This window comes from Mesoplodon densirostris, chromosome 8, assembly GCF_025265405.1.
Source record: "Mesoplodon densirostris isolate mMesDen1 chromosome 8, mMesDen1 primary haplotype, whole genome shotgun sequence".
NCBI lineage: Eukaryota > Metazoa > Chordata > Mammalia > Artiodactyla > Ziphiidae > Mesoplodon > Mesoplodon densirostris.
Genome location: NC_082668.1, coordinates 29368709 through 29388708, shown reverse-complemented (window position 1 = coordinate 29388708; position 20000 = coordinate 29368709). Strand labels below are relative to the sequence as shown.

The 20000-nt window shown below is 44.6% G+C and overlaps 2 protein-coding genes and 1 non-coding gene across 4 annotated transcripts in view; 2 read left to right on the top strand and 1 right to left on the bottom strand.

The window, feature by feature from the left end:
• The window catches only part of CCNYL1 (cyclin Y like 1), a 35125-nt gene extending 30138 nt beyond the window's left edge, over nt 1–4987 (top strand). For both annotated transcript variants that reach the window (XM_060107334.1, XM_060107333.1), the window contains 2 exons: nt 2616–2778; nt 4526–4987. In XM_060107334.1, the coding sequence (XP_059963317.1) occupies nt 2616–2778; nt 4526–4642 (280 nt within the window). In that variant the 3' untranslated portion in view covers nt 4643–4987. The remainder of the gene's footprint in view (nt 1–2615; nt 2779–4525) is intronic.
• A 775-nt stretch (nt 4988–5762) lies between these two features.
• Nucleotides 5763–5869, top strand: LOC132495558 (U6 spliceosomal RNA). Its single transcript, XR_009533288.1, has one exon. It is a non-coding gene; the product is annotated as a U6 spliceosomal RNA (small nuclear RNA).
• An 8674-nt stretch (nt 5870–14543) lies between these two features.
• FZD5 (frizzled class receptor 5) lies at nt 14544–19508 on the bottom strand. Its single transcript, XM_060106358.1, has 2 exons — nt 19057–19508; nt 14544–18771 (listed from the first exon to the last, which is right to left on the bottom strand). Exon 2 carries the CDS (start codon nt 18515–18517, stop codon nt 16760–16762), a length of 1758 nt encoding a protein of 585 aa, XP_059962341.1. The 5' UTR covers nt 18518–18771; nt 19057–19508; the 3' UTR covers nt 14544–16759.
• Between the last annotated feature and the right edge of the window lie 492 nt (nt 19509–20000).

The window sequence follows — 20000 nt, the reverse complement described above, 5'->3', positions numbered from 1 at the left end:
TGGACAGCAGAGGCCGATCAAGATGGCAGGCAGGGGCAAGAGTTTGTTTTTGTTACCATTGCCCCTTACTCTAGATAATTCAGAATTACCCAAGTGCATATTTACAGCTGAAGCGAGGAAAGTTGTGACTAAGCGATGGGACCAGTGACTGTCAGTAGCTGTCAGAGTGGCTTTTGGTGAAAATGTCCACTTCGGTGATAATGTAAACCAGGTGGTCATGGTGATGTTGCTGGTAGCAATCTTAGCAAACAGTGTAACAGCAGATAATGAATTTGAAATGAACAGAAGTACTTTTGGAAGTTGCAGAAACTAAAGTGACGTTGACTAACACTATCCTCAGTCTTTAAACTGGTCCCTTGAAGAAAGGAAAATCTGTACTCGTGAACACCATCCCTGCCACGATGGCAGCTGAAATTTTCTCAGAATCTGTAACTGAGCTGACTGGGGCTCTGGTTCCAGGTACAACATCAGAGAACATGCAGGGAAATGTGTGGGTGTTCATAGATGTGAGCGCAGGAGCACTGGCGGCAGTGTCCAGCTATGAAGAAACTAATTCTAAACAACGCTTTTCTGTGTAGAACAGAGAATCACCATGAGTTATGTTTATCATAGGCTGCTTTTGTTGATGATCTCTGGAAGTTGGAAAGCATTACAACAAAGTGTTTAATACACATTTGCTTCATCCCTCTGCTGTTGACTACTATTTGTAATGATCTCATTTTGGGTCTGAATTGAAAAATTGCTGTCTATCAGCTTTTCCTTAAAACTTTCTAACATCTATGTGTCTTGTTAAATATATATTTCCCTTCAAAAGAGTAAGTTAAACTGAGCAGCTGCTGTTCAGAAAATTTGCTGCGCCTGTAAATGGTACACTCGTCAGCCATCTAGCCATTTAAAAAACAACAGAAAACACAGAAGATGCATATTCTGTAGGCATAATGCTTTTCTTCAGTGATTAAAGCTCTATTAATAGACATGTTAATCCTATGAAGTACTGTATTTCCACACAATTAAAATGTATTAGTGAAGAAAATATAAAAGGGATAGTGAAGTGCATTTATTCTGTAGTAAATTAAGTCCTGATTAGCTGATTATCAAAACATTATCTGATTTACATTTCTATAGACTTCTGGCCGTATGAACAGGAAATTAATTTTGGAAGTAGGTTCAGTTAGGTTTAAAGTTCAACAAATGAGAAACCTCATTTCTGCTCATACTCTGCTCTCCATACAGGAGAACATGGAGCATTTGTTGATTATCCAATGGATAAAATATTAACACTTTGGGCCTCCCTGGTGGCGCAAGTGGTTAAGAGTCCGCCTGCCGATGCAGGGGATACGGGTTCGTGCCCCGGTCTGGGAGGATCCCATATGCCGCGGAGCGGCTGGGCCCGTGAGCCATGGCCGCTGGGCCTGCGCATCCGGAGCCTGTGCTCCGCAACGGGAGAGGCCACAACAGTGAGAGGCCCACATACCGCAAAAAGAAAAAAAAAAAAATATTAACACTTTAAAACCAAGAAACCAAATGTATTGTAAAATAAGCCACTCGCATGTTTGTTTGGGTGTTTATCATTTTTATATAATCAACTCTCTAAAGTGATTGCTGTGAAAAGTGGTAAGATTTACTCTAATTTTATATTTTTTTTAAATTTGGCAAGCAAATGGCTGGATATGGTCATATAGCAGAAGCCTGCTCCCACCATTCTACTTTCCCACTTCACTGAATTCACCCCCTGTGGGCGTGTGCAGTCTGTCCCGGCACCTGGCAGGGGGCGGTAGGTCTGAACATCCTGCGCTGCTCTCCTAACACCGGGGGGAAAACAACTGCTCTATCAGAGGTCATATCGTAAAGTGGGTTTAGTCTAGCTGAGACATAATCTTACCACCTTCCTAAGCTTAAAAAGTGCATCCTGTCCTGTCATGATGACAACAACTCACCCTAGTAACGAACGTTAAGGTGAACAGAAACTTGCGTTATGCCCCTTTGACACAGCCCCATGCACGGAGTGGGGGGGCAGGGGGAGGGGGAGGGGATTCCCTTTCCCATCGAATGTAGCTTATTTATTTATTTACTTGAGATGAATCCTTGTTGCCTCAAGAGTTTTCCCCCCTCAGAGATAATAGCAGTGGCTCCCGATGGATCCATTTGTTGCCGTGGTGATGTGCCCACTCCTTTTGTTGGCTCCTCTCTACTTCAATAAGCCCCTTCCTGTCATCAGCCCGGTGAAAATGTCTGCAAGTTCTTCAGAGCTAATAAACAGCATACATCATTCCTTTCATCTGATCACTATAGCGGGGCCTTGTGAGTGAGTGTGGAGCATGAATCGTACAGCTGCACTAATGGAACTCTGAAGAATGAGCCCCTGAGTCAGCAGCATGAGTGCATAAGAGGGCCATAACCTCTTCCCCCTTGTCCCAAACTCAAAGTGCTGGGATGCAGAAAGGACCACAAATAGCTGTACCTTGTTTGAACATTAGGGTATTAATCCAGCTGGGTAGCCATTATTTGTTTCAAAACAGTATTTAGAGCCATCCTAGTAGCTCAGAATGGTATTTTTGAAGACAGCCCAGTTGACTGAAATTGTCCTGCATTGGTTTTGTCTTCTCCTCCCCGAGGAACGAGATGGAGAGGCACTTCCTGGAGCTCCTTCAGTTTAACATTAATGTTCCCGCCAGCGTGTATGCCAAATACTACTTTGACCTTCGCTCCTTAGCAGATGACAACAACCTGAATTTTCTATTCACTCCTCTTAGCAAAGAAAGAGCACAGAACTTAGAGGTAAGGCTGTGAAATCACTAACTGGGGTTTTTTGTCAGCCACTGAAGCCACATCTGTAGCTAAATTATGTTAAGCAGTGATTAGGAAAATGGAAAGCTGTTAACAGTTTGAAGAGCTTATTAACCCGTTGGCATCATATTTCCTGTGTCTTTTATGGTTTATACAGGGATCTCACATTATAAAAAAAAATTGTCTCTTCTGTAACCATAATTCAGAATACTTTAAATCATATTTAAACTGTTCTTAATGGTTTTCCATTTGAACCTCTACACTTACATATAACCATACATGAATAATTTCTTAAAATTGTATCCCTAATCATATGTACCTACATAATCTACTTACCACTCTTAACTGTCTTTTTTTTTTTAATAATTGATGTTTTGGACTATTTCTACTGTCTTGATTTTTTAAATAAATAAAGTTATTTATGGCTGCATTGGGTCTTCTCTGCTGCACACGGGCTTTCTCTAGCTGCAGCGAGCAGGATCTACTCTTCATTGCGGTGCACGGGCTTCTCGTTGCAGTGGCTGCCCTTGTTGCAGAGCACGGGCTCTAGAGCGCAGGCTCAGTAGTTGTGGCGCACAGGCTTAGTTGCTCTGCAGCATGTGGGATCTTCCCGGACCAGGGCTCAAACCCGTGTCCCCTACATTGGCAGGCTGATTCTTAACCACTGCGCCACCAGCGAAGTCCCTCTTAACTGTTTTTTACTCAGCTTGCAGTTCGTGTGTGTGTGTGTGTGTGTGTGTGTGTATCACAGTTCAGTCCCATGAGTTTATTAGACAAAGCATCGGTGGCTAACCTGAGAGACCTATACTTGGAAGGTGTAATGTGGGTTCAGATACTGGATGTAGAAAGTACATGAGTTTTTAATGTAAATGGTAACGTACATGGAGCAAAGTAATATTTATGGCTTATGATTTTTGGTGGGTATACAGCAAAATTCACAACTGAAATGAACACATTTAAAATTGATACTTTCTGCGGTACCTTGGTGGTACTTTAGAATAAGATGTTTTTCTACCATAATTTATGTGCAAGTGAAATAGCACCTTTCAGCGCTTCAGTCATTAGACCTCTCCTACCTTCAGCACATACCTACCTCATTAAAATTTTCTTAGAGTATGTAATAACTAATGAAAAGTGAATAGAGGGCTTCCCTGGTGGCACAGTGGTTGGGAGTCCGCCTGCTGATGCAGGGGACACGGGTTCGTGCCCCATTCCGGGAGGGTCCCACGTGCCGCGGAGCGGCTGGGCCCGTGAGCCATGGCCGCTGAGCCTGCGCGTCCGGAGCCTGTGCTCCGCAGCGGGAAGGGCTGCAGCGGTGAGAGGCCCGCTACCGCAAAAAAAAAAAAAAAGAAGAAGAAGAAGAATAGAAGTTGAATAGCTGAGTAAACACTGATTTTGCCCAAGTGTATGTCCATTACGTTTAAGGATCAAGTGTGTAGGGAACAGATGATATTGCTATTAGGAGCCTATCATTAGGAACCCAATTTTTAAGTAACTCTAAGTTATTAGGGCAAGTGACCCCTTGCCCCAGCAATCTAATCATAGCCCTTAAAGGTTATTACCTTAGGGAATTGTCAGTTAGTGTAGATATCAGCTATCCAAAGTAGCAGTAACTATGAACTGTCTAAACGAATGTAGATGTGTGGCTTATCAATGATGCTTTTTTTGTTTTTTTAAGGTCCGAACATTTTTTTTTTCCCCTAATTGTACCTATGTTCTACCTGATTGACTTTCCTAGGCCATTTCCAGATTGTGTGAAGACAAATACAAAGACTTGTGTAGAGCTGCTATGAGAAGGTCTTTCAGCGCTGATAATTTCATTGGTATTCAGCGCTCCAATGCCATCCTCTCTTAAGGGAGAAGTGAGGGGTTGTAACATCATAAACCCCTTGTAACAAGGACTGGAGAAATATCACCTCTCCTGCTCAGAAACCAGCAAAGTTAGTGTTTTCACCTTAAAGAAAGACATTGAATTCAAGAGACTCGTGGACAAGTGAAGATTATGCTCATAGGAAAGAACGGGACCTCGTCAGTGTAACACACTCCTCTGTCCTTTTTAATGTAAACAGAGTTACAAAAACCACTCCAAAGCGAAAAGCTCCCAATCCACGCACAGGTATCTGCTTACTGTGTAGGCTGATAGCCGTGAACTATGTGAGGTTTTTTAATTAATAAATAGTTTAAATTTTTAGACTTTAAAGACACTAACTATATAACTTTCACGTTTTTCCTGTTTTTCTTGCCTCACTGTCCCATACTGCTGCATATTCCTTTAGAATCAGTGCAGTATTACCATTAAAACATGCGACTCCTAACAACTCATAAAGCCAAACTTAGGGACAGACTGTTGTAGCATCGTTAGGTTTTGAAGGGTTCCTCCTCTCTACTATATCACTGAAGCTGCTAGTCATTATTGGCAATCAGTTTAAACCAAAAAGCTGCTGAATAACACTTGTCATCCAAATTCTTTGCAGGCAGTACTTATTAGCATATTAGCATGTTTGGGATCATAAACAGAGAAAGTAGGTTATTTACTTCTATTGGGTCCGTGCTGCATTTCTTGTTAACTATAATGGTGCTTCTGATTTTGTGGTGATTTTCCTCTTTGTTAAATACTTGTATGAAAGGATATTTTCGTAATTCCAGCCAACGTGGTAGTCCAGTAATTAACAAGCCGGTAATGAAATAGAAGGTGTCCCAAAAGTCTTAGTGCAATTTCAAGCTTTAATATAGTGTGCTTGGATACTCCAGAACACTGTTGCAGAAGTATAAATGCTACAGACTGGCAAAACATCACTTGAAAGTTTAATCGAATTTCTTCTAAACTCATTTAGTTTTGTAAATTTTAAACATTAAGCTTTTAATCTTAATATTTTGTTTCAGCCCCTCTTGAGGATAGCAAACAATGGGCTGAAACAAAAAATAAAAATTAAGAGCTTAAGGTCAGAATGGCCATCATCAAAAAATCTACAAACGTGCTTGCTTCGGCAGCACATATACTAAAATTGGAACGATACAGAGAAGATTAGCATGGCCCATGTGCAAGGATGACACGCAAATTCGTGAAGCGTTCCATATTTAAAAAAAAAAATCTATAAACTGTAAATGCTGGCGAGGGTGTGGAGAAAAGGGAACCCTCTTGCACTGTTGGTGGGAATGTAAATTGATACAGCCACTATGGACAACAGTATGGAGGTTCCTTAAAAAACTAAAAATAGAACTACCCTACGACCCTGCAATCCCACTACTGGGCATATACCCTGAGAAAACCATAATTCAAAAAGAGTCATGTACCACAATGTTCATTGCAGCTCTATTTACAATAGCCAGGACATGGAAGCAACCTAAGTGTCCACTGACAGATGAATGGATAAAGAAGATATGGCACATATATACAATGGAATATTACTCTGCCATAAAAAGAAACGAAATTGAGTTAGTTGTAGTGAGGTCATACAGAGTGAAGTAAGTCAGAGAAAAACAAATACCATATGCTAACACATACATATGGAATCTAAAAAAGAAAAAAAGGTTCTAAGAACCTAGGGGCAGGACAGGAATAAAGACACAGACATAGAGAATGGACTTGAGAACATGGGGAGGGGGAAGGGTAAGCTGGGACGAAGTGAGAGAGTGGCATGGACATATATACACTACCAAATGTAAAATAGCTAGTGGGAAGCAGCCCCATAGCACAGGGAGATCAGCTGGGTGCTTTGTGACCACCTAGAGGGGTGGGAGGGAGACACAAGAGGGAGGAAATATGGGGATATATGTATACGTACAGCTGATTCACTTTGTTACAAAACAGAAACTGACACCACTGTAAAGCAATATTATACTCCAATAAAGATGTTAAAAAAAATGAGTTTAGAAGAAATTCAACTAAACTTTCAAATGATGTTAAGTTTGTGGCATTTATACTTCTACAAGTATCAAAGCTTAAAATTGCACTAAGACTTAAGGGGAAACCTTGTATCTTCATAGACCTGCCCTCCTCTTTCTAAAATAGTCCTTTGCAAGGCTGGGCTGCTTACCTGCTTGATCACCTAAGTTTCTTTTTTCCAGATTTGGTAAAGGAATTATGAACAACAGTGTTAATTCACATGTAATAAATTGAAAGGAACTGGACCCTAATAGTGATAGGAGAGTAAGTGATACAAAACAGCTTTTCTATCCTATGTGTTAACCTGGCTGTAGGTGTCTCACTTCAAGAGGAAACATATAAACCTTAGGAACCCTTACCTCAGGCTTTAAAAGGCAGGGAGGTCCAGTTATCAGTCTTTTAGGAGATTGGTAACGATGTCCCCTAAACTTGAAATATTAAAAAAAAAAAGTTAGTGTTCTCAACTATGAAATCTTTCTCCTCCTACCTTCTCAAATGTAATCCCAGGAGTTTTGCCTGTAAACAAAGCATTTGTGGGCCAGAAATACTCTCTCTCTTTATAACAAGGCTTCACATTATATTGAGTGCTGCAGGTTCCATCATTTTTAAAGGACAGAGACATAAATGATAAATTACGGTATATAAAATATTACAATCTACCACCTCAAAAAATATTGTTTATGGAGTTTGGAGCTTGGAGATTCAAGTACTGATGGCAGTTTTATTTTGAAAAGAATGCTACAACTTATGTGGTTTTTCTTCCTCATGTTTATATTAAAAGAAAAGCTAATAAACTCTATTTTAATTAAAATATATGGCTACTGTGTTTGTAACACTTCGCACTATTCACATAACAGCTCTGCCTAACTCAAATGTTTTCAATCAGCTCTGATAGTCGGGCCTTAAAGCATTTTCAAACTAACCATAAGTTGTTTTGACCCCTGCCTTTAGTTAAGATGTAGTCATTTATTTCTTCAGCTTACGCTCTTTTCAACCTGAAGATAACCTAGTACACTTAAAACCACTGGCTACAGTGCTCAGTGGCATAATGCATTAGATGGCATTTTTGAATTGTTTGTTATGGTGCCAAGATGGAAATGCACATTGAAAGATAAAAGTAGGTAAATACACAGAGAAAGGAATTACAGGAATACTGTAGAATCAGAACTTGAGTTGTTTGAGGGTTTCAAGCAATTGAACAGGAAAGAAAATGGAAGAACAGGAAGCAGTAGAATTGTGGTTGCTGTTAAGAGGGTGACTTTTAAACAAGGCACGTAATTTGACTTTAACATGCTATTTCACTTACATTCAGTTGGAAACATACCAGATCTCTAAAGTTTCTTTTAGACCCTAGCCACTGCCCTTGAGCAATATTCCATCAGTCCTGATAATATTGCCGTGTTTTCATCCACCTTAATTACCTTCCTAAGGTCAGATCTTTAACTTTGTTCTTGTTAAGTTGCTGACTAGGAGAAATGATTGATTTAGTACAGAAGGGAAAAAATCTATCACAAGTCACTGTTTATATCAATAGTTTGCACCGCGTAGTAATATGCCAGTTACTAAGCAGAAATGCTGACATATCTCGAGTGGTCGAAGGTTTTAAAAAAAAATGGGGGTAGGAACATTGGACATGGCTAGCTTCAAGAACAAGTTGGTAGAATAAGGAGAATCACTAAAAATTGCTTTTCCCCTTCAGCTTTTCTAGAGGCAATACAGCCATTTAAATAAATGGGAAATTGAGGCAACTTAAGGTAAAAATTTAAACATCACTGAAAGTAGGTTCTCCGACAAATATGGGGCATGGAAACTAGTTACTAATAGAGTGGCAACTATGGCATTTTTTCCCAGGATTTTATACCTAGGAAGGGTTTGTTCCCTAAAGTAGTAAGACTATAAAATATCTGACTACCTGAACTCAAATTTTATTTTTTCACTTTAAAAAAAAAATTTTTTTTCTCTAGTGGAAGACTGACATCTGTGCAATTTTAACTCTGGTATACTGTGAACTGAACTTTATTCTTTACAAGGAAAAGACAAAGGTTTGAAATGTATGTTTGAACCAAATTAAATTGCCGTTTTTGTATGTTAAATTCATATGGTTGACCCTAAGACAACTTCTTAGGGCCCAGTGTTTCTGGTTAAGAGAAATTTTTTCCACCCTGTATCAGGTTCCATCATGACCCTATTCTTTGACATTTACTCCTAATGTACCCTGTATGCCCATTATTGAAATTCAACAGCACTAAATCCTAGTTTTACAACAGGTCAAGTTTCATTTCTTAAGTTTTCCCATTCTATAAAATATACCATTCCTTGATTTTTGAAAAATGCTGAAGCCAGTATTTACTGGAAAACAATTCACTCTGTATTCAGGTTATGCAATGTTTTTGGAAACGTTTACCTATAGCGTGTAGGTTAGCTAAAATCTTTCTTCACCCAAGCCTTCTCTCTAACCACATGTAAAATGACTACGACTGTTCCCTCACCCAGAAGCCGCATTCTTGAGTATAGAGCTATGTGGTAAAGCACTTGACAGCTGGTTGGGGCTCTCCCAGGGGTAAGTGCTAATTTCTATGCAGAATCTGTAGATTACACCCAGCATCTATCAATCAAGTTAAGGATTAGATCACCTAAAATCTTAACTGTTAGCCACTTGCCAACCCGGCCAGCCTGACACCGTGCCAGCAAGAATACAAAAGATCTAGGAGCTCTTCAGAGACACCTGGTCCCTTGTACACAGGTGCAACCTGTTTGGCTTCTGAGGCAATTTCCACTAGTCCATTTTAAATGGGTTTGGCAGATGAGATAACATGTACTTCATGTGAAACATGTTATGAATACCAGTTTATGGTTTAGGATCTCTAACATGCAGAAAGAACCAGGAAAGTGAAGTAGTACAGAAATTAGAAATCCAGAGTCAAATGGAAAGGTTAATGTTCTTAAAAAAAAAAAGGAACAGGTTAGGTGATGACTAACTGCTGTGAGGGCAGCTAAGTGTAATTTGAATGTGATTAGAGAAAGTCAGTGACAGCCTCAGAACCTAAGGTTCTCAAGAATGTGTCCATCTCTACTTCAAGACCTCAACTTACTCTGCTAGCTTTTTCTTACAACATCTATTTCTTCATCTTACCATTCTCAATTCTACTGACCTTTACTTCTAGCTCCCCAGATGGTGACCCTTTATCTCCTGTGGGAACCGACTCTTCCAAACGCAGGGCATCAGTGTTTTGTCCACCTCCCACTGCCCTCTCTCAACAAGGTCATCTTAGCTTCACCCTTTGACTCTCTGCTTGTGTCCAATGTGGCAGTGCTTGATGTTGGTTACTACTATGACCCATTTCTAAAACATTATCACCAGGTTCCAGGAAATACAGGATTTGTATGTCTCACAGGCTAACTGGCCCCTTGTAATCAACTGCTTGAGCCCTCCTGTGTTCCCACAAAGTAGTTGTTCCCAATTTGCTGCACTCACTCCCCTGATCTGCCGACAACCTAGATGTATCTCCTCAGGCTAGGCAGCAACCCCACCTTCCCAACTCCAAAACTCATTTCATCTGGCATTAGGAATAGATGCCTCACTTCTTAAGGTAACCCCTCTCATCTAAGGGAGAGGATTCCATCCCAACTCTTCAAATCAAATTTCTATATCCAACCCCACCACCACCAGGATGGTGGTGAGGATGGGGCAATTTGACCTTCCTCAGCCCTTGACATGTCCTAGTGTTTCTCAAGATGTGGTCTCCAGACCACCTGCCTCTCATGGGCTGAAAGTCCCTGTAAGAAATGAAGCTTCTCTAAATGCAATGTGGAATCCTAGAACAGATAAAGAACATCAGTGGAAAATCTGGTGAAATCCAAATGAAGTCTGGAGTTAACAGTAGTGCGTTAATGTTGACTTCTTAGTTTAACAAATGTGCTATGATAATATGTTCATATTAGGGCAAAATGGATATATCTTTGCAACTTTTCTGTAAACCTAAAATAATTCTAAAAGTTTACTAAAACAGAACAAAAAGACCTAATTCTTGGATCCCAAATTAATCTCAATTCCTGGAGCTGAAGCCTGGGAATCTACATTTCTAATAGGAACCCCAAATGATTCTTATGCAGACACAAATTTGAAACCTAGTCTTTCAATTCCCTTTCCATTCCACGCCTGAATGGCTGCTTCCTCCCCGTTTTACTTACCTTAACCTGATTTAATCTTTTAGATCCTCTCAACCCTAAAATATAAGTACTATCATTACCCCCCTTTCACAGATGAGAAAGTACTAAGATGAAGTCCACAAATGAAGTACTAAGAGCTTAAATAATTTGTTCAGAATCAACAGCCCATGAATGATGGAGCTGGGAGTTGAATCCCTAATCAGTCTAGCTCCCAAATCTATGCACAGAACCATTCTACTTCCTCTCATTCTGTTGCATGTAAGAGCTCTGTAACTAAATCACTAAAAGAAGCATTATTACCTATTTCTCCAACTTCCTAAGTCCAACAGTGCCCCCCTTTTCCACTGGGGGGAATGAACAATGAGGAAGCATTGGGAAGATGTGCCAACTAGAGAGACCTCTACGGATAAGGCACAGGGGCTCTTGCACCAGGATCCAGCTCAACTGCTGTATTTTCTATTCTCCCAAATGCCCTAACATGTACCAATCTAATAATGCTCATAGTACTCACTTTGATGCTAAATTAATTATCTCAGGTTTACTAAGCATCTGTCCAGATTGTCAGGGAAGTGCCGACCCTATAAATCAATTTACAGTTGGCCCTCCGTATCCACAGGTTCTGCATCAGTGGATTCAACCAACCGTGGACTGAAAATATTTAGGGAAAAAAATTTCAGAAAGTTACAGAAAGCGAAACTTGAATTTGCTGCACACCACCAACCATTTGCATTATATTTACAACTACTTACTTAGGACTTGTATTTGGTATTATAAGTAATCTAGACATGACTTAAAGTATAAAGGAGGGTGCGGGGGAAGACGGGAGGATTGTGCGTAGGTTATATGCAAATACTGCACCGTTTTATATAAGGGACTTGAGCATCCATGGATTTTGGTATGGGGCGGCACGGGGGGAGGGAGACTACTGGAACCAATTACCCACAAATACAGAGGGAGAACCATATATCCTCTTATCTGGGTTCCCTGACTTGTATTTAGACCTTAATACAAAGTTGTGGATCTAACTGCTGAATGATAAAGTTTTGGGGGTTTCTGACTGCAAACCAGACACACACAAGAGCAGCACTTCTATCCAAATTGCTTCAGTACAGAGTATAGATGGAGGGTTGATAAAATAGAACACAATCTCAGGCAATGTCTCTGTTCTTATGTGTATTTTCCTTCATTTCTTCAAGTGAATCATGAAACAATCACAGGATCAGCAGGAGAAACCTATGAAGTATATTCAGGTAAAACATGTTTTCATTAGTTCTCCTTCCAGTGATTGGAATTTCCTTGATTTTATTATCAATAAAAACATTGCCACTTATATTCAAAGTACATCTGAGAAATCTGATCATGAAATTAGAATGCACATACCTCCTTCAGATACTCTTAGAAAACAGTGTCTCTCCATAAAAGCATGAGAAAAATACTTGTACAGCATCTTATTTGCTTTACCATTGCTTTAATGCACTTTAAAATTTATCTACATTAATTGGGAACAAAGAAACAAAAATAGACATTTCTTTGTTTTTCATAAATAACTACTCTCCATATTTGATAAAAATCTCAAAGCATTATTTTAACTTCCCACAAATATAATACATACAATTTTTTTTTTCTGAAATAATAAGGTCAGCAAATTAAGTACCTTGACACTAATATAACCACATACAACTGCTATTCTACTGACTTCCAGAACAAAACAAAAACAGAAAACTTCTTATCAAGATGCTCTGGGTTTCCTTTTGCTAGTGTTAGGGATCTGGAATTATAATCATCTGCCAGTAATAATTTTATAGATTCTAGTTGATTGTCTACAAATAAAATGTCGCTGGCTCTGCTTTGTGAGTTCTGGATTTGACATGACACTGACAATACCGCATGGGACAGGCACTACACATACACAGAAATCAGAAAAGGTATTGAATGCCCTGGACTCGAACTACTGACTCAGTATGTGCCTCATTTGGCTCAGTAATAAAGTCACCTGCACCAAACCCGTATCAAAAGTCACTAAATCTCTCATATATATAATATATATTATTTATATACACACCCACAACACATACATACTATACATACAGTTTGTAACAACATGAAGTAATATTGTCCTCAAAGGATGTACCACAGACTGAAATAAATCCTGTAATTGTCATCAAGCTGCTAGAAGCGTTTGAGAGTTCTAAGCCAGGTTACTTAGTTACTTTCATCCTGCCTACCCTTCATTCACCCTGCTTTAATGTCTTGGTAGCTTTTTCTTTCAAAACCACCCTCCTCAACCTAGGCGTATTTCTTCCCCAGGATCACTTGATTGGACTTTGGAGGCAAGAAAGGGCATGCAGGGGGAGCAGGAAATCCTCAGCCACTGTACCTCACACCTGCCTAGATTTGTGATGTTCTCTGTCCTGTTGGCCACATTCGGGTGTTAGAAAGCAGTTATTCAAAGCTTTGTCCCTCCTACCCTCCTTGGTCTTTCTGTAGAGCACAAAAGTGAAAGAAGCCTCTTTAGCAGGGGTAGCAGTTCATTAAAATATACAACTACATTTCCTAGCTCTGGGGTTCCCATTCTGTACTTGAGACTGCAGGTCACGGATGCTGTTATTAAGGTGCGGTGTGGGATCCATGAGGTTTTCTCCTGGCAGCCGGTGTCAGGATTAGTGCAGCCCTAGCCCAGGAGGAAACGGCCTAATGAATACCAACTTGGAAACAGTTCTGTCAGCACATTATTTAAGCTTGTACATTGCTCACAATTACACACAACACACACACAGGCTTATCACTGGAAATGACTACGAGAAAACATGACAAAAGGTTTGCAAGGATAAACCAATAAGGCACCAAGAATACTTATTTTCAGCCAATTTAGACAACTTCAAAGTGTGAGGTTAAGAATATAAATTAAAACGACTTCCTAAGTCTTGTCAACTGATTTACTGAGAGGTCACATATTAGCTCCTTCTAAATCTTTACCCCCTAATCTGTGACGGGAGACGTTGCTTACAATTGAACCATGAAAGGGACAGCCCAAAAGCTGTACCTGTGAACCTAAACTGGGCCTTAAATCCTCCCTAAAATCACAGAGCTGGCTGTGAAGAAGTTGCTAAACCAACCCACAACCTTCCATTTTGTAACTGTTTTCATGAGTATGGATTGTTTGCCTAATAAAAATAAAAATCAGAAGAAAACAGCATATGAGATGGAAATAGGGGGCGACCATAAATAGATGGGCTTCTCTGCCCTGGGTAGCGGGAGGGGTGGCTGAGGTAAGACTTGAGGGAAGCAGGTGGGCTTCATCTTTGAGGGAAGGGAGTGGGGAGAGCAGCGGTGAGAACAGAGGCTGAAAACAGAGGCAACTCTGAGAGTTGGCCTGGACCTAGATCTCCAAATGCATTACCTGTATTGCCTCTCCGTGGCTTAGCATCCTGTGTCTTAACTGTCTTTTTTTTTTTTTTTTTTTTAAGTAAATTGGTTGTTCTTTTTAGGTTTGGTATGTTGCCAAAATGAAAAATAGTTGTTTTAAAAGGAGGAATTAAATCACTTCAACCACATCATCCCACAACTTTTAGATACATTCTGCATCATCTTTACACTCCTCCACAAAAAAAAAAAAAAAAAAAAAAAAAAGGAAGAGGAAAAACCCAAATTAGGCACAATGACCTAAGGCAGCAGAATAATCTATGTACTTTCTGGGAAGATGTGTTAACTGAGGGAAGAGGTCAAGGTGATCAGAAAAGTTCCTCATTTGAAAAACAAGAGAGGAATTGGCCCTCGGGCAGGGGATCTATTTCAAGGTTCTAAGAAGCTTCTGAACAAGTAGAGGAATTAGATGTGCAAAAAGTTCTGTAGCTGTGTACAAGGTTTTGTCGAATATACTGACATTTTGATTCAGGGGATGAGTGTGTCAGAGCAGTGCATTTTTATAAACGTGAATAGCTTTTGAAAGTCCATGAAAACTATAACACCAGGCTTCTTTCCACCAGCAAAGTGCTTAAATCCACTATGGAAACTATACACTTGTTTACTTAATATCCATAATGTAACAACTGGCCTGGGCTTAAATCTGACTTTTCCAACTTTGGTATAAATGAAGCGCAAATCCCTACACTTGTTTCTCTAGGGAGACATCCCCAAATTTCAATAGTTTTTGCTATTTTAGCTTCTTAAGTTTAGTTCCCACTCAGTCCTGGTCACTGGTATTCTGCTGGCCAATGCACTGTCACCACCCCCTTCCCCAGTAATGGCCTCACACTCTTCTTGAATGAATGGTTAAATAGATTAGGAAAGCAAACAGAATTTTTAACAGTAAAGTATGTGTGCGTGGTGTGTGTACGTGTGTATTCATCAATACATAGGCTTTCATATATAAATGAGGGAATGGTTCAACAGATTAGAAAAGCAAACATAATTCTCTAACAGTGAAGTGTGTGCTCATCACTATATAGGCTTTCTCAGAAGAGGAGGAAGAGAAAAATATATTGAGGTGAGTGGGGGCGGGGGGAACAGCTTTCCTTTTGCTACACTGATCCATGTTTTAAAAGCTTATGCAAGGGTGTTATGGGTCTCATTTGTTTCCAGAGGCCGCAGAGAGCAGTGTCTCGATGCTTTTGGAATATCTGGCTGTAATCTAGTCCAAAGTCCAGGGACACTTATTTTCCCTCATCGCTGCCAGTGTTTGTTCACAGGTAGCCAGCCTCCCTCCCCCAGTTCAAGCACCTCATTCAAGGGTGGGTGTGGTTTCTAATCACAGCTCTCCAGGAGAGGAGGAATAAGAAAAGCAAAAAGACTGTTTAACATGATAAAGGAGGTGGGATGGGGGTGGAGCAGATAAGAGAGGTGTTGGAAATTTACTTAATTACAGGAGTTATATCCATTTTAGTCCTTAAATGTAAAAAGGAACCCCCTTCAGCACTATCGCTAAGTCCTTCCAGAAGAAGGAAGTGGGTTTATTTTTACCAAAGTTTTAACACAAGTTTAAAAAAGTGGGATCACCAAAGCCTATTAAGAACCACCCACTATAAAGATGTTAAAAAAAAAAAAAAAGAAAGAACCACCCACTCCTCGGGCACAAAGCTGCCATCTTAACAGTCTAGAATTCAAGTTCAACCAATCACCATCCCTTAGGTTCGCATTCTTCCAAATATTTATTCCGGACACTGCAATGCTACCTCTAACTTATTCAAGCAAAGCTGGCACTGTTAAGGATGAGAATGATTACAAGTACTACAGAAAAGAAACCGAAGCTTGCTAACCGAAGCTAGGACGGACACATTAGAATCTCTAAACATTGCCTAACCTTGTCACTTTCCGGAGGCCCTAACCACGTTATGCTACCCCTCCTTGGTATGACTTAGGGTGTCCCCTAACTTAGGAACTATAAACAGGGACAAGCAGCTCACCTTAAAGCATCTTGGACACTTTAAGCAGTGGAAGGAGAAACAACCTGGAAAAGCACACGGAACAACTTCCCAGTCACAGCAACTTTCACTGTTCACATTATTTTTAAAGACAGAAGTATAGGAAATATATTTTCCCAATTTAGACCACACAGTTCAAAGAAACCTGAACCAAGTGGAACTTCATTATAATGCCAACTTTAGGATTGTAAAGCCCCCAAAGCAAAGGTAAGTTTTGTTGCCAAAATGCAACAAAGTTAAAAATTAAGAAAACTACATATAAATTAAAAACAGGGTTCCTCTTGAAAAGGCAGTAAGATAGAACAGACGTGAGCTGAGCCCCTTTGAGAAGTCCTGGGACAGGTACTCCCCTTGAAACGGTCCCTTTCCCCTCTCTCCAACTTGCCCCGGGAGGGGGCATCAGCACCAAGAAGGTAAACGGAAGTGACCTTGGCAAAGCTACCAAACAAAACAACCTCCCTCCCTCAACTCCCGGTCCCTCGGCCTCGGCCTCCTCCTACACGTGCGACAGGGACACCTGCTTGTGGTAGGCGGCGGCGGGGCCCGGCGGCGCGGTCCTGCCCGTGAGCGCTGCGCTCGCCTCGGCGTAGTCCCCGGCGGCCGTGGCGCCGCCGCTCTTGTGGCCCCGCCGCGGGCGGCAGCAGCAGCGGCTGGTGAAGCGCCGCCACGACTCCACAGTCTTGCCAGACCAGATCCAAACGCCCGACGTGATGCCCACCACAAGGCACATGAAGTACTTGAGCATGAGCACCCAGTACTCGGGCTTGGCGCGCGGCTGGCCAGAGTCCGGGCCGGGGCACGCGCAGGTGAGCGCAGCCTCCCAGCTCTCGCGATAGTGCTGTTCGTACAGGTAGCAGGCCACCACGATGCTGGCTGGCACAGTGTAGAGCAGCGTGAAGATGCCGATGCGGATCATGAGCTTCTCCAGCTTGTCCGTCTTGGTGCCGCCCTGCTTGATGACGCTGCGGATGCGGAAGAGCGACACGAAGCCCGCCAGGAGGAAGAGCGTGCCCACCAGCAGGTAAAGCACCAGCGGGCCCAGCACGAAGCCGCGCAGCGAGTTCAGGTTCTGGTTCCCCACGTAGCAGATGCCGGCCACCGGGTCCCCGTCCACGGAGCTCAGTGCCAGCGCAGTGATGGACTTGACACTGGGGATGAGCCACGCGGCCAGGTGGAAGTACTGCGCATAGCCCGCAATGGCCTCGTTGCCCCACTTCATGCCCGCCGCCAAGAACCAGGTGAGCGACAGGATGACCCACCAGATGGAGCTGGCCATGCCAAAGAAGTAGACCAGCAGGAAGACGACAGTGCACAGCGCAGGGCCCGTTGTCTCGTAGTGTATGTGGCTGTGCTCGCGGCTGCAGGCGACGCTGGCATGGCCCACGACCAGGCGCACCAGGAAGCCCAGAGACACGCACAGGTAGCAGGCTGACAGGAAGATGATGGGGCGCTCAGGGTAGCGGAAGCGTTCCATGTCTATTAAGAAGGTAGCCACCGTGGTGGAGGTGGAGATGAAGCACAGTACAGACCACAGGCCGATCCAGAAGGTGGCGAACGTGCGCTCGTCGGGGCTGAAGGACGGCTGGTAGCAGGGCACCGCGCAATTGGGTACCTGGCCCGTCCTCACCTTGTTGTAAAGCGGGTGCGACTCCTTGAGAATGGGCACGAAGGGCTCGCGGCACTTGCACACCGACGGGCCGCCGGCGGCGCAGTCGCTCCCCGAGGCCGGCGACCCCGGCAGGCCTGAGAGGGTGGGCTTGGCCGGGAAGGGCCTGGGGGGCGCCGTGGTGGCTTCGCTGCGGTTGTAATCCATGCACAGGACCTCGGCGTCGCGGCCCAGCACCGGGAGGCGGTCGCAGCTCATGCGTTCCGGCCAGGCAAAGCCATACTGGCGCATGAGCGGCGAGCAGCCGGCCTTGGCGCGCTCGCACACCGAGCGGCAGGGCGGCAGCGGCTTGTGGTAGTCGGGCAGGCAGATGGGCGTGTACATGGAGCACAGGAAGAAACGCAGGTCCGGCGAGCAGTGGATCTCCACCAGCGGCCAGAACTGGTGCACCTCCAGACCCGCCTCGTCCTGCGTGTCGTGGTTGAACTGGTTGGGCATGTGCGTCAGGTTGTAGCCGATGCCGCGGCACATGGGCACTGTGATTTCCTGGCACACTGGGGCCTTGGAGGCGGCCGCCGCCCGGCCCGCCAGCTGCGCTAGGAGCAGCAGCAGCAGCGAAGGCGGCGCGGACGGGTCAGGCCGAGCCATAGCCCCCTCCCTCCCCTCGTCTCCCGCAGCCAGCGCGGGGCCAGCTCAGGCAGGGGAAACCGGGATCCGGGCTTCCCTCTCCGCCGACTTGTGTGGCGCCGGGACTGGCAACCTGTTGGTTTCTTTTTCTTTTAAAGAAATCCGCCCAAAGATAAACTGTTTCGGGAGGGCGCTGCCTCCGTAGGGAGCGCTCAGCTCTTCGCTGGAGAGGGCTGGGGAGGGACGGTTAGGGCTCCGATTCCAAGGAAAGTACTCTTTAAAAAAGAAGGTGGGGGAGAAGAAAAATTGCAACCACTCCCAATTAGAGAGGCGTCAACGGCGCAATCCCCGCAATTGGTCTCCAAAACTCCAGGTTAACCTCTCTCCCTCCCCTCCCCTCCCACCTCCTGGAACCAAACTACAGACTCCCCGCCCCTCACCCCGCCTCCCTTCTCGCAGGGCCTGCCAGCCTGCACCCCAAGGTCAGAGCGCTCAGCCCCCGGGAAAAGGGCCGAGGACCGGGAAAAGAACGGGGAGAGGGGGAAGGCACGGGCTCTCACCTCTGAGGATCCCGAGAGAAGCAGATAGTCCGTAGCCAGCCTGGGCCCTCCGTCTCTGGGACACTTCGCTCAGAAACGCGACTCAGAGACAGGCTGGCATCGGGAAAGTTTGGCGATAGGCTGGGTACCCGAGGAGGCAGCACATGGCAGCAGGTGGGGGCGTCTCAGAGAGGGTGTCGCCCCCTGAACGAGGTCGCCGCAGACCGGTCATTCGCCCTCACCTCCTCCGGGGCCCCCCGCATGATCCGGGCGGGGCAGGACGGGGGGCAGGCCGTGCGTTCCACCAGGGTCCGGGAGCCGGACGAAGGACGAGCGCGCCTGGCAGCACCTGGGCAAGAGGAAGGCGGTGTGCGGCGACCGGGGGATCCCGCCGCCTCACAGCACGGCGAGCAGCCAGCGCTGGCCCCGCCGGGACTGCATGGTGCGCGCCCGCCGCCGCGTCCCGCCCGCCGCTCTCCTCCTCCCCTGCAGGGGGATCCGCGCTCCAGCGGACTCCTGGGGGCGGTGGCGGTTCTCCCGGGACGCGCCGGGCTCCGCTCCTCCCCCGCGCTCTAGCACCCTTTGGCCCACCTCCGGCGGGTATTGAACTGCGCGCGGCGGCGGCGGCGGCGGCGGCCGCAACGGAGTCACTGCCTCGGGCTGACTGGCCTCTCCCGCCCAGCCTGGGTCACCTGCTTCTAATGCCCGCCGGGAGGCTCCGCCCCGGCCCCGCCCCTTCTCGCTGGGGCTCGGTTGGTGGGCCGCCCCGCCACGCTCTCCGCGCGTCCCCGCCCACTGCCCCGCGGGCTCGGCCTCTCCCCAGGCGCCCTCCGGCCCCGCCTGGAGCTGGCAGCCGAGGAGCGTGGGCCAATCGCCGGCCGGGAAGCTATGGAGGGCGGGGCGAATGCTAATCACGCCTTCTTGAGACCCGGAGCGGGAAACCCTAGCTAGAAGTCGCTCCAGAG

Excerpts from the sequence above, each read along its gene's own strand:
- FZD5 (XM_060106358.1), bottom strand. The coding sequence starts at position 18,517 with ATGGCTCGGCCTGACCCGTCCGCGCCGCCTTCGCTGCTGCTGCTGCTC.